General features: G+C 45.5%; 1 protein-coding gene across 4 annotated transcripts in view; it reads left to right on the top strand.

Annotated features, from left to right (window-relative positions):
- Positions 1-12,918, top strand: part of LOC123518191 (proteoglycan 4-like) — a 316,782-nt gene that overhangs the window by 198,657 nt on the left and 105,207 nt on the right. The window contains exon 2 of one of the 4 annotated variants that reach the window (XM_045278883.1): positions 4,345-4,689. The exons of 2 other annotated variants lie outside the window; for them this stretch is intronic. In XM_045278883.1, coding sequence (XP_045134818.1) covers positions 4,537-4,689 — 153 coding nt within the window. In that variant the 5' untranslated portion in view covers positions 4,345-4,536. Of the gene's footprint in view, positions 1-4,298; positions 4,690-12,918 lie in introns of all 4 variants that reach the window. One more of the 4 variants, XM_045278884.1, reaches the window with a different exon arrangement.

The raw sequence follows: 12,918 nt of genomic DNA, 5'->3' as shown, positions 1-12,918 counted from the left end.
TTGGGGGAAGGGGGAGAGGGTCTGGAGGCTGGCAGGCGGGCGGGCGGACGGACGGGCATGGAAGATGTGTGTTTGTGGGTCACACCGAAAAAAGCGCGTGAGGAATGCTAACAGCCGAGCCACCATCCCGGGCCGCGGCGAGAAGCAGCAGCTCCTGGACGCGTCATTGGCTGTTTTTTGTCCACACCGCTTGCACTCCTCAGTTTGGAGAAGGACGGACGGGACGCTTTAGTAAACACACGAGGTCCGCTGCTGCTGTCAGAATGGGAAGCGTGGTGGCCATGGCTGGGAGGGAAGTTGTAGGGGGTGCTGTCAGGTGGAATTGTTGGTCATTGTTTTGATGCCGGAATGTGTGTGTGTGTGTTGTTGGTGGTGACTGGTGGTGCTGTGATGTTAGCAGGTGTTATTGCTGGGGACGGTGTCTTGGTCTGAGTATGTCGGAAACAAGACATGTGTCATTGTCCATGCCACTGCTTGATGTGCACTCCTTCTTCCTTCCCTGCTTTCCTCCATTCCCTTTAGTGATGTGTCTCTGGGTAGTCTTCTTCCGGGCTCCCCGTTGCCATGGTGCGGGGCGTCACCAGGGAGCAGCGCCAAGACGCTCTCACTGGGGGAAGATGCACTGAGTCTCTCTCTCTCTCTCTCTCTCTCTCTCTCTCTCTCTCTCTCTCTCTCTCTCTCTCTCTCTCTCTCTCTCTCTCTCTCCAAATGAAGGTAAAGAAATTTGTATCTTCGTGTTACTTATTACTTTTGAATATATATATATATATATATATATATATATATATATATATATATATATATATATATATATATATATATATATATATATATATATATATATATATATATATACACACACTACGTATCACTGCATGAGTCACCGCACTGCTATTCCCTGCCTTGCCTGAGGTGCACACTCATCTTGAGTCTCGCCTTTCCACTTCCTACCTATTCTTCCTTCACTCCATATGCTGTAACACACACACACACACACACACACACACACACACACACACACACACACACACACACACACACACACACACACACACACACACACACACACACACACACACACACACACACACTGTCTAGTTCGTAGAGATGGCTATATTTAATAATTGAAAGATAAATTTACCCATATAGTAAGGGACTAAAACTAAAACGCCTTAATTTGCCTTCTTTGTCAAAGCCAAAGGTGAAGGAGAAAATAAGAAGATGGTCCTTAGATGGTTAAAGGAACCTAACAAATTAGACGTAAATAAGTCTTATTTTTTGCCATGATGTAGCACTGTACCTGTACGCACAAGATGGGCTTATCAGTAATGGGTTTAGCTTGGATGCAATTTAGATTTAAGAACGAGGTAACCAGGAACTAGTTCATAGATATTTATTGAGTAGCTTGTCTGTCCGTCTATCGCATCTAGTTATTTGCATATCTGTCTACTTCGCGAATCACATTGTATATAAATATAGGAAATCACAAAGCCTACAGATAAATGTTTGGATACCTAATGATAACAGACTGTGCTACACATACACGAACAATCTTGTATAAGGCGACTGTGTCTTGCAGTCTCTTGAGTTTTTGTTCTTATACCGGTCCATTTCTCGGTCAGATGGACACACGTGAGGAGGGAGGTCACACCCCCCCCTGTACCTGGCGTGTTTAGCCTTATTATCTTCAGTACATCGCCCGTGACAGTGAAGATGGCTGTGACTTTTGGAGATGTTGCTCAGCTGTGTGTGTGTGTGTGTGTGTGTGTGTGTGTGTGTGTGTGTGTGTGTGTGTGTGAGTCCTTTTCAATGGAAAGTCTCCCCGATGCGTTTGTTGATGCTTGTGAACGTTTTCAAGCAACGCGTCGTTTGCAGGATGGCAAAGTTTCATTCCTGTCGTATTCCTCTTCTCTTTGTTGCGACTTACACACACACACACACACACACACACACACACACACACACACACACACACACACACACACACACACACACACACACACACACACACAATTCAGCAATAGTGAGGATTGTACTGTTTCAGCAGGATTCACAGTAAAGGTAGCGGGGTCCTGTGGTGTCACTGGTGCGATGTAATGGTATGGATACTTACTGCCCTGTCGACTAACCATTGTCTCACATGGTTATAGGTAAACAAGGACACGAGGGTGGTTTGGTTGATTAGAGGCTTTGTTAGGGAAGTGGGAACGGATATCGAGTACACCATTGTTGAGGGCAGTTTTGCTGATACAAAATAATGTTCTTGTGTGAAGGTATTGAGGTTATCCATAGGTTGTAGTGGTATAATTCAACAATGGCTGCCTGAGGTGTTATTATGCCGCCATGTGCAGTATCATGGTATTGTGTTTAGGTTCAGAGGGTTATCACGCAACTCAAGGGTGTTCCAGTCTAGACTCTTCAGGTGGTTACTTCATGGGCTTGTAGCGAGTGATGACACCCTCAGAGTCTTGATTTATGATTCCACTTTGTTGGCTTGGATGGAGGCAGACCAGCTCAAGGCGATGGATGATGTGATAAGCGTTTGGGGTGTGTTGGCGATAAGGAGTCATTATTGTGTAAATTCAGTCACTAAACACCACTCAAAGATGAGGCTTTATCTGAGAGGTGTATCAGAAAGCGTGGTCATTCCGTGCTGTGGTCGCTGAATTGTTATCCTGCTCCTAAGTGCCCACGTCTTTCAAGCGTCCCGGAGTTGCCATAAGGAGACGAGTACAGCTGATGAAAGATAGCACAGATCATTAAGGCCAAAATTCAGTGTTCTTGTGAAGATTGTGTAAAGTCACAAACATTAGAGGGAAACAGGTGCTATTTTTTAGATTCCGTTACATTATCAGTCCTAGGAATGTGATGCTATGTAGAGTGTGTGTGTGTGTGTGTGTGTGTGTGTGTGTGTGTGGGTGGGGGCGGAGTGAGGCCCGTGCTCCCAGCCCATGAGGGACGGCTTGGTGCTGTGTGCCTCGCTGCCCCGACCCGCCCCCACCAGCTTTCTACCTCACGCTTGCCTCATTCCTCGCTTTCTCCCGCCATGAAGCCACCGACTCACTGTTGGTGCTATTATGAAAGGCAATAGGTGGAATTACATGTCATATTGTTACTCCTCTCTCTCTCTCTCTCTCTCTCTCTCTCTCTCTCTCTCTCTCTCTCTCTCTCTCTCTCTCTCTCTCTCTCTCTCTCTCTCTCTCTCTCTCTCTCTCTCTCTCTCTCTCTCTCTCTCTCTCTCTCTCTCTCTCTCACACACACACACACACACACACACACACACACACACACACACACACACACACACACACACACACACACACACACACACACACACACATATCTCTGTTTCTCTCTCTGGTCCAGCATTCCCTCCTGGGTGCATTTAATGGGCAAATATAACCAGGCTTTGTAACCCCCGGTGAACCCCCAGGCTGTCATTGAAATATGTGACCCACCCATGGATGGGTTAGTTAGGCCTACCCTGCCAACAACGTCGCTGCTCGAGGCGGTGTCAGGCAGGCCAGGCCTTGGAGATCTAACCTTACCATAACCGCCGCTATCCTCCGCGCAACGATATCTGTCCATCCAGTTAAAACGTCACTGCTTGTGTGCGAGTATTCCTTAAATAGGCATTTTTTTCTTCTCTTTTTTTTTTTTTTTTATTTATTGATTTTTTTGTCGTTCTTGTTGATCTTCTTCTTCTTCTTCTTCTTCTTCTTCTTCTTCTTCTTCTTCTTCTTCTTCTTCTTCTTCTTCTTCTTCTTCTTCTGCCCGAAAGCTGCCGCGGCAAACATTTACGATGAGCTTGTATGGGGAGTTGGGGATGGAGAGTGGGAAAGGAAGTATTGGGTTTGCTTAGATTATAATTCCAGAACAAATTACAGCAAAACATATGACTGACAGGCATGTATCTACGGGAGGGCATCAGTCGGGCCTACTAGTGTAATATGCTCATCTGCATACACGTGTGCAAGATATTTTACTTATTCGCATTTTCGTTTTTATTTTCCAACTTTTTTTTTTTTAACTACGAAGATTTTAGTTATTTTCCTTCTTTTTGTGTATATCTTGTTACATGTTTGCTTTTTAATATATTGTATTTGCGTGGTACTCGGCCATGAAGTGTGCATTGTGTGGTGACCCAGTCTTCATCCAAGGAGCGGCAAGGACACGCACTGGGGCAGAGGCTCAGTGTTCCGCGTCGAGGAGCGTCAAGTGTTTGCGGCGGCTTTTATTTAATGTGTATATTTAGTGCATAACATGACATGATGACCATTGTTGTGCTTCCTGTGTAGTGTTGCCGGGATGGTGTGATGACGGAGCACCGTTATACACTTTCAGAGATAACAATGATGCCTGAATAAATCAACGGCGTGTGGTGCCAAGTGTCATGGCGGTAGGGGACATTCGGGTAGCATGTTTGAGGGAGTGAGTGGAAAGGAACAGCAGGCAGGCAGACATACAAACACACGGGTACTGGTGACAAGGTACCGTTCAGTGTGAAGTGAGTGAGAGTGAGAGTAGCGGTGCACCATGTTCATCAAGACGGACATGTTCGACAAGCTCCTCTGCTGCCGCCGCAAGGTGGTGGAGGAGGACGAGGCGGAGCGCGGCGTGGAGCAGGTGGTGCTGCAGCACACCAACAACAACCAGACAGAGTACATCACCTCCGCACAGCTGGTCGAGGTAATGCTGCTGCTTTGCCACCTCGCCGCCTTGGTGCTGCACCCCGCGGCGCCAACAAGGCTTTCACCTGCTGCAGGAAATCCTTTCTGAAAATTTCAAAATTATTTAGCACACAAGCCAATAATTTGATACCTTGAAGGGATTTATGGTCAGTTACAGGGAAACTGATTTATAAGAAATATTTACTTGCGAATGTTATATCACAATAATTGTTTTTCTTTGCAGGTACGTGATGGGACGCAAACACCTGTGTAGTGAGTACCCTACGAACCGTGCATGCCACACCCAGGCTGAGGCTTGAGTGTTGTGCCAGCCGCTCTTTGTGTGGTGCTTAGAATGATGATGCTGGTGGTAGTGGTGGTGGTGATGGTGGTGGTGGTGGTAGTGATGATGATGATGATGATGATGATGATGATGAGGAGGAGGAGGAGGAGGAGGAGGAGGAGGAGGAGAAGAAGAAGAAGAAGAAGAAGAAGAAGAAGAAGAAGAAGAAGAAGAAGAAGAAGAAGAAGAAGAGGAGGAGGAGGAGGAGGAATTTCATCGCCTCTATCATCATCATCATCATCTTTGTGTGTGTGTGTGTGTGTGTGTGTGTGTGTGTGTGTGTGTGTGTGTGTGTGTGTGTGTGTGCGTGCGCGCGTGCGTGCGTGCGTGCGCGCATTTTACTGTGCTCTCACCAGGCTACTGCATATCACTGATCACCTCCGAGACTCCTTCAGGTGAAGGAAGCTGTAGTAGATATTTCTTACATAATTTGTTCCCACCCTAAATGATAAAATGTGGGCGTTAAACGAAAATGATGATAATAATGATGTTCCTAAAGACTTAAAGTACCATTTATTGTTATTAAAAGTTCTAGAAATACCTAAATGTTGTGACACAAGGCAGCTAAAGGCACCGTCACTTGAAAATGTGAATACCATATCCAAAAATTTATGCCAGCTCTTAGTTAATGAGGATTTCTTCCGCTCTCCTGTGGGCGCCAATGATCTTGCTTTCCATGACTGAGAGAACGCGTGGTGTGGCAACAAAATGTTCGCTGCACTTAGTGTCAAGGCTGAGCTGTTGGTGCGCCGCCCCCAGCAGTGCCGGGACCCCTCGAGGCCGCAGTCTCCGTGAGGGCCTGCAGCACCTCACAGTTTTTTTTAGCTTTGTTAACTTCTAGAAGTAAAAAGTCCAATTTCTATTTTCTTGTCGGTGGTGGGAAGCGATGAGATGCATCGCTGTCTGTCCCCCCAGGGTTCGTGTTAACTGACGTACCAAGAGTTGCTTACGTTTGGAAATTTTTTTATCACTTGTATTCACTTCGGTAATAATGCAATGGGCTGCCGTAGCTTGTCGTCACCCACATGTGACAGATGACGCTATACTCATTATCCACACGCCAGTGTTATGAAAATTACGAGATGGATGCCTTCATATAATGCAGCTCCGTGTATAAGGTGAGGGTTCTTGCCGCCGCTGTGTTACTGGTGTGCATGCGAAGCGACTCTCCCATAGCCACAGGGTGCACCGGCGGCATCTTACGGGTCCTGGCAGCCCCGCGTCGACATGCTTTGGTCGTGCTCACTCGGCTGTGTAATTAGATATCAAGTATGAGCAGGAATCACCCTCCGTATAATAAGAACTATGTGCTAGGGACCCACGGTGCGGATAGTTACACACTAGTGATCAGGAATAATGAGACAAAATACAATTCACCTGTTTTGGCAGTAGGTAAAGTTTCTTTAAAAGCGAACATGAAGTGACACTTGCGATACCAAGCGGTTGAGTCGCTGAAAGGAAGGCGGGTTTCTACCATTCACTGCATCCCTCTGGTTTTCATTCACACGCGACCGCCACCATCACCCGCAGTGACGACTCGAATATTGCCCCCGAATTTTTTTTTTTTTTCTCTCACTTTCGGCAGTACGTTCTCATCATCCAGATACTTTGAATCACCTACATGTCACCAAAATTCTGCGGCTGCTATTATAAGATGTCTCGAGGGAACACTAGCATAGCGTGGCATTTGTAAAGGGAACCACTTCAAGGTGTGTGTGTGTGTGTGTGTGTGTGTGTGTGTGTGTGTGTGTGTGTGTGTGTGTGTGTGTGTGTGTGTGTGTGTGTGTGTGTTCCTCCGCCTTGCGATATGCATCCAACAATAATAAATCTTGTATGCTGCTGCCCGTCCCTCCGTCCCACGGCACAGGAAGTGCAGTTATTAGGCAGGCGGGGTTGCGTTTGGCGTGCAGGCACCCAAGCAGTGATAGTCGGAGAGCATCTCATGCATGCCATAGGACCTGAACAAGGGTAGTGGAGTGCATTATTAGATGCTCCACATCCTGCAGCCACGCCTTGCTCCCCGCCCATCAGAGGTCATTGTGTTGCGGTGGTCAGCAGCGCTTAGAGCGAAGGGAAGTGATCTGTGCTGATATTGGAAATATAACATAAGATGGTGTTCCATTGAATCGCGAGGTTCGTTATCTTTGTTTTAAATATCTTACATTCATTGTGAGTAGTGAAGTGCGTGGGTGCCGGTTGGAAGTGGCCTTGGCTTCCCGGAAAAATTATCTTCAAAGAAATGAGGCAGAGGCAAAGTTACTGAAGCGGCACGGAGACCTTTAGTGCATAATAGGGCCTCGTGTGGCGCCTTTTTCTTACTTTACCTTCGGCCTTCAGGTGTGCTGTGGTTGCAAGCCTGTTGCCAGCGGGAGATGACGCGATAAACTGTTCGGGGATTGTTTAGTCTGGTCATCCATCGCACGCAGCTACACAGAACACTGAACTGAGTATAGCTTTTGTAAATCAGGGAGCGTGTATAGATGGACAGGGGCTGAGGGGCTCCTTGTATCATGTGGGTGGAGTGCTGGCGTAGCGGCGGTCGAAGTCATTCCAGCAGATCTCTAGAGGTTAAGAGGAGTTGAGGAGCGGAAATCACGGTATAGAAATTTTATTGCCGAGGTCTACTAAAGTTCGTGGGCGTCTCCCTGCCGTGGGCATAATAGATGTTGCAGCCGCAGATGCAGCAGCCCTGGCCCGTCATGTCATTGGTTGCAGGTTAGGTAGATGACTGTCATCAGGGTCTTGGATATTCTTGACATTTTTTTTAGTTCGTGAAGCTTGGTTAACTGTGTTGATTGAATGTATCGTGCATGAAATTGACGACTATGTACCGATATATCTTTATTTGTCGGGGTGGAGGCAACTTTTTTCAAAATTGAAAAACTGAGAAGACAAGGAAGTAGCTACACTTTGGCGAAGGTTCCGGTGAAGCCGAGCCACCATTACGACCTCAAAGCCGAGTCATCATTGCGAGCTCAGTAGATTGTTTTGTGACGGTCTTGTTTCACTAGTTAGTCCGGCCTGTTACGCCGTACAATTTCCCTCCGAGGCTAACAAGACTTCTGTATTAGAGGACACAACAACTGGATTTCAGAATCGGAACGTTATGTCGCTGTCACTTGCTGGAAGATGATGATGATGGATGGGATGGGTGTCGGCGCTCCCTTCCTCCACCCTTCCATCCTCAGGTGTTTCTTGAAACATAGGCTTGTTCTGACAAGTTGTTGCTTCTTTTTCTTTGAATGATGACATGGTTTTCTCTGTGCTCATTGTAGACATTCGTTGTTTTGCTAACTAGAACTTTCTTCCTCTATAACTCCATGATATTGTGTTTTGTGCTGCTCGTCGCCATCATGTGATGCTCTCTATGTTAGCATGGATCTGGAGGCCTGGTGTTGGGTGTTGCTACTGGGGGTGTACACTAATGGAAAGTTTAGATACATTATCAATTATACTTTTGCTACTTCTAATGGTGTTCCTCCATGGTGCAGTGGGTATAGCGAGGGCTATGAATCTGTAGGTGCAGTCGGCGCACATCTCACCCACCTGTTCACTCTTTCGTTGAGTTGCTCAATCACTGGGTACCTGGGGAAAACAATCTCTGACCTGCCTCAACTCTCCACCAAGCCTTCTTCCTCTGCCCTGAGTTCCATATCAACTTTGTTCAAAATACTCAATGTGAAAGTTGAAAGGTTGCAGAATTGGACGTCATAAATTTGCAAGAAGAAAAGTAAAAAACGTTTCAGCAGTTAGAAAAAGTAAGTAAATAGACAATAGTAATAATTATAATAATGGTGATAATAATAATAATAATAATAATAATAATAATAATAATAATAACAATGATAATAATAATAGTAATAATCATAAAAAATTAATAATAATAGGAACAACACACAACAATACTGCAACCACCACCAACAAAAACAACTAAAACAGCATCAACACCAGCAATAACAGCGGGAATACACTGCATGTTGATCAAAATAAATCAAAAGAGGTTACGTGGGTGAGCAGCTAATACTCCAAGCAGAGGGCGAGGCACGGCATGTGTGTCAGACTGACGGGCGCGAGGCCACCTGAGAGCTGACCCTCACCGCTAAAGGTATAATAAATCCGACAGACTCCAGCTTAACTTTACACCCGCAACCTGCTGAAGCCTCTGGGTGGCACGGAAGTATAGAGAGCATCACACCTCGAAGCACACGCTCCACCGCGGCACAATTGCGGAAAACAACATGGAAAGAAAAAAATGTTAATTGTGCTGTTTTTATGAATCGGGATTCTTTTCCTTGGTATAATAATAAAATTAGCTGAAGAAAACCTAAGTTTGCATTTGTGTTGGTGTGCAGGATCACCACGTGCCGCCCGCTCCGCTTTGTGTTGCTCGCCATGGAAGAGTGAGGGAGTCTGGGGCAGCGGGGTAAGGCTAAGGGGGGCACCTGCTGACCCACTCATCCAGCACCCTGCGGCCCAAGCCCACCCCTACCTCGCTAACCCCACAAACACCAGTCCCCGCCCTCGCTGCTATACATATACAGGCAGATGTGGCCACAGATTTCGCGCATCTTTCTTGTCACTTAGGTGGCCTAAACCTGACTATACTGATAGCCGAGGTGGGCGATTAGATATGCACACTCTCTTGCTTCACTTGTCGCCCAAAACACATAATTATGTTGCTTGATCAAGTGACGAGTAGCGAACCAGTAAACGCTTGACTTGTCATTACCCTCACGGCTCACGCTTCCCACTCGCTCAGGCATTGAAACGTGGGAGACACTTTTACCTTCGTCATCAGCCATGTGCCATAAAACCCTCACTCCGTTATAACAGTGCGAAACAGCTGCCCTTGAATGAGTGCTTTACTTCTGAACGGCTTCAAGCCTTATTTGCAGTGTGTTTTGCTTTGCATTCCTATGTATAAGCAAGATACTTCATTCAACAAAGATGGAGTGTTAAAACGGCAACAATGTATGGAACAGTAACATTTAGCGCCTGGCCTGAATACACAGTGGTACATCCTGACATCCTGACCTTCACCGCCCATCACATGACGCACTCACTAGGGACACGTGCAACACTGAACCAATGTAATTATTCTGTTATCTTTAAAACCACCACACTACCAGATTCTACGGCGGTGCATCAGACACTTCATACACGGGAAGATTATATTGAAATTATATACAGTAGCCAGACGCCATACTTTAAGAATTGTTTGTTTTCTCCCCTATTTGGCCCTTCCGCCGTACCCTCGTAGCTCTGCCGCGTAATGTGATTATTGATGAGGGTTCCCAGGCGGTGGTGGCCCGAAGACCACAGTTACCGCCTTCTCAATCCCTGCTATCCGGCACCCGCCACCCCGCCACGCCGGCAGCGACCAGCTTTCACTCGAGCCGGCTTGCAACGTTGTTCTGATGGGAACATTTCTGTAGCCACGTTTAAGGAGGCCTCTGGATCGACGGCGTGATGCCGGTTTTTACTTTTTTGTGTTGAAGTGGTTAAAAATAAACCTTAGAATGTCCCTAATGATAACAGAACATGGTATTGACATGTTACATAAAAGTCGGCCACTGACCTGCATTAGTGTCATGACTTCCAAACTCAGGCGTAGTACAGATACATGCCATTGATTGCTGAATGCCGTGCCGCATGTATATTTGGCAGAGGCTTAGCAAGTATGTATAATGATGAGTGTGTGGCGTAATTACAGATGAGATGTAAAGCTTTAGAAAAGAACGATTATTTGAATCAGATTTCAATATGCACCAATAGTCTCAGTTAATTATCGCCGTTCAAAAAGTTTTTCTCTTTCGTAATCTGCGTCAGATTGTGTTTAAGTGAGACGTTCTCCTCTCGTCTATGAAGATGAATCTTGCAAACAGGTGACTGAACCCAAGACTAATACATGACGTTTTTCATACTTTTGTTTGGCATCATCCCTTATTCATGTGTTACCTAACACAGCAAATATTGTAGTATGTCAGCGTGGCGTTTCTTCTTCCACGCTGTTGGTCGGCCAGTGGCGGGAGGCTGACACCTTAGCATTGCGCCGCACTGCACAATACTTCAGGTGACTCCACGAACCACGCCGCCTGTCACAAAAAGCGATAGACATGTTCCTCAGTGGTTATGACATGTATTTTGTGGTCCGCCACTGTGTGTGTGTGTGTGTGTGTGTGTGTGTGTGTGTGTGTGTGTGTGTGTGTGTGTGTGTGTGTTTAGAGGATTCCCATGATGATGACGGACAGAGGCTTTGTCTGTGTCCGGGAAGCTGGAGAATTCTCATGTTCATCATTTTTCTTCTTTCTTTCTTTCTTTCCTTTTGTCGTTTTGCATATTTTGTCCTTGGAAGGTCGAAGGTAATGGTGTATGAGCTGTTATTAGTGTTGTTCATCAAACGAAAGATTGTCGTTTTTTACAAATTTCCTTTTGTTGTTACGTCTGCTGCTGCCGCTGCTGCTGTTGCTGTTGATGTTGCTGTTGCTTCAAGGTTAGACCCATCTTCTCCATCATTAGTCTTGTGAAGCGGGGAATATATCGCCTTACAAGATTATCATTGGCTCGTGTGTGTGTGTGTGTGTGTGTGTGTGTGTGTGTGTGTGTGTGTGTGTGTGTGTTATTTTTAATATAGTGCCTCATCTCAGTTTGCTTTTATTAGACATTTCACAAATTTGTGTACTTTTTTTTGCAGTTTTTACAGTTTAACATTGAACTGTCTCAATTTGCATTATGTTGAAAACTTTTAGGAATTAGTAAAACACAGAATCAGTATTTATTTCCAATAAACATGAGAAAATTAGCAAAACATTGAGCCTTCATATTAATGATGATGTCACTGTTTCAACTCTAAAACGAGTCTCTGGTTGGCGTGTTCCATAAATCTTGTGCCCATCACTACGCGCCAAACACTTCTGGCCATCATTATATCTCATTATACAACCCTTTCCCCGAAAAAAGTAGTGAAGTGTGACTCATAACTTAGTGAGTTGACTGCCCCATAGATTCTGTGAGTGACAAGAACAGGGTTGACTTGATAACGTGACTCTTGACCCGTATTCTGAAACGCTCAACTCATTCATCAATTCCTTCACTCGCTACTATTGTTTTTAAAGGCCGTAGAGATGATTAGGCGTGCTTTAAAGAGTGTTTATCTTTTTAGTAATGCAGAATTCATGTTAATGTCATTAGAATCATAAAAAAAAAACACTTAAAAGCCGTGTAACTTTAACCAGAGTCCTTTGAACGTAGTGAAGGTGAGGCGCAGAAGTGTTTCTCAATGTAGGCATCAGACATCTCTTTCTAATGTTCTCGTACAATGAACAATAACATTTAAAACACCCCTTGATGTGGTGGACTTTTCATTATAGTGTCTGTGTTGAGAGAGTAAAGGTTTGGTGATCTGGTATGTGGTGTGTGGCTATATGAAGCGCCATTCATAGTACAGACCTGGGCAACTCTTGAAAGTCAGGCGTTCTCTTCCTCAATCACCCTTACAAACCTGTCAGCGTGTGTCTATCAAACAGCGAAATAAGGAACCTCTGTATTGGTTGATATGTCGCCTTCCCTCATTTCCTTGCCTCCTTTCCCTTCTTTTCTTTTCCTTTCTTCTCTTCTCTTCTGTCTTGTTCTTTCATTCTCTTCTTTTCCTCTCATCCCATCTTTTTCTCTCCTCTTCTCTCGTCTCATCTCGTCTCATTTCGTCTCCTCTCCTCTCCTCTCTCCTCTCCTTTCCTCTCCTCTCCTCTCTTCTCTCCTTTCTTCTCCTCTCCTCTCTCCTCTCCTCTCTCTCCTCTCCTCTCCTCTCCTCTCCTCTCCTCTCCTCTCCTCTCCTCTCCTTACTCCTTTTCCACCTTTCCTCTACCTCACCGCTCATCTCTTCTCCTTTCTTCTCATCTTATATCT

Source organism: Portunus trituberculatus, chromosome 43 (genome assembly GCF_017591435.1).
Source record: "Portunus trituberculatus isolate SZX2019 chromosome 43, ASM1759143v1, whole genome shotgun sequence".
In the NCBI taxonomy this organism is placed as follows: Eukaryota; Metazoa; Arthropoda; class Malacostraca; order Decapoda; family Portunidae; genus Portunus; species Portunus trituberculatus.
This window is presented reverse-complemented; position numbering and strand designations above follow the sequence as displayed.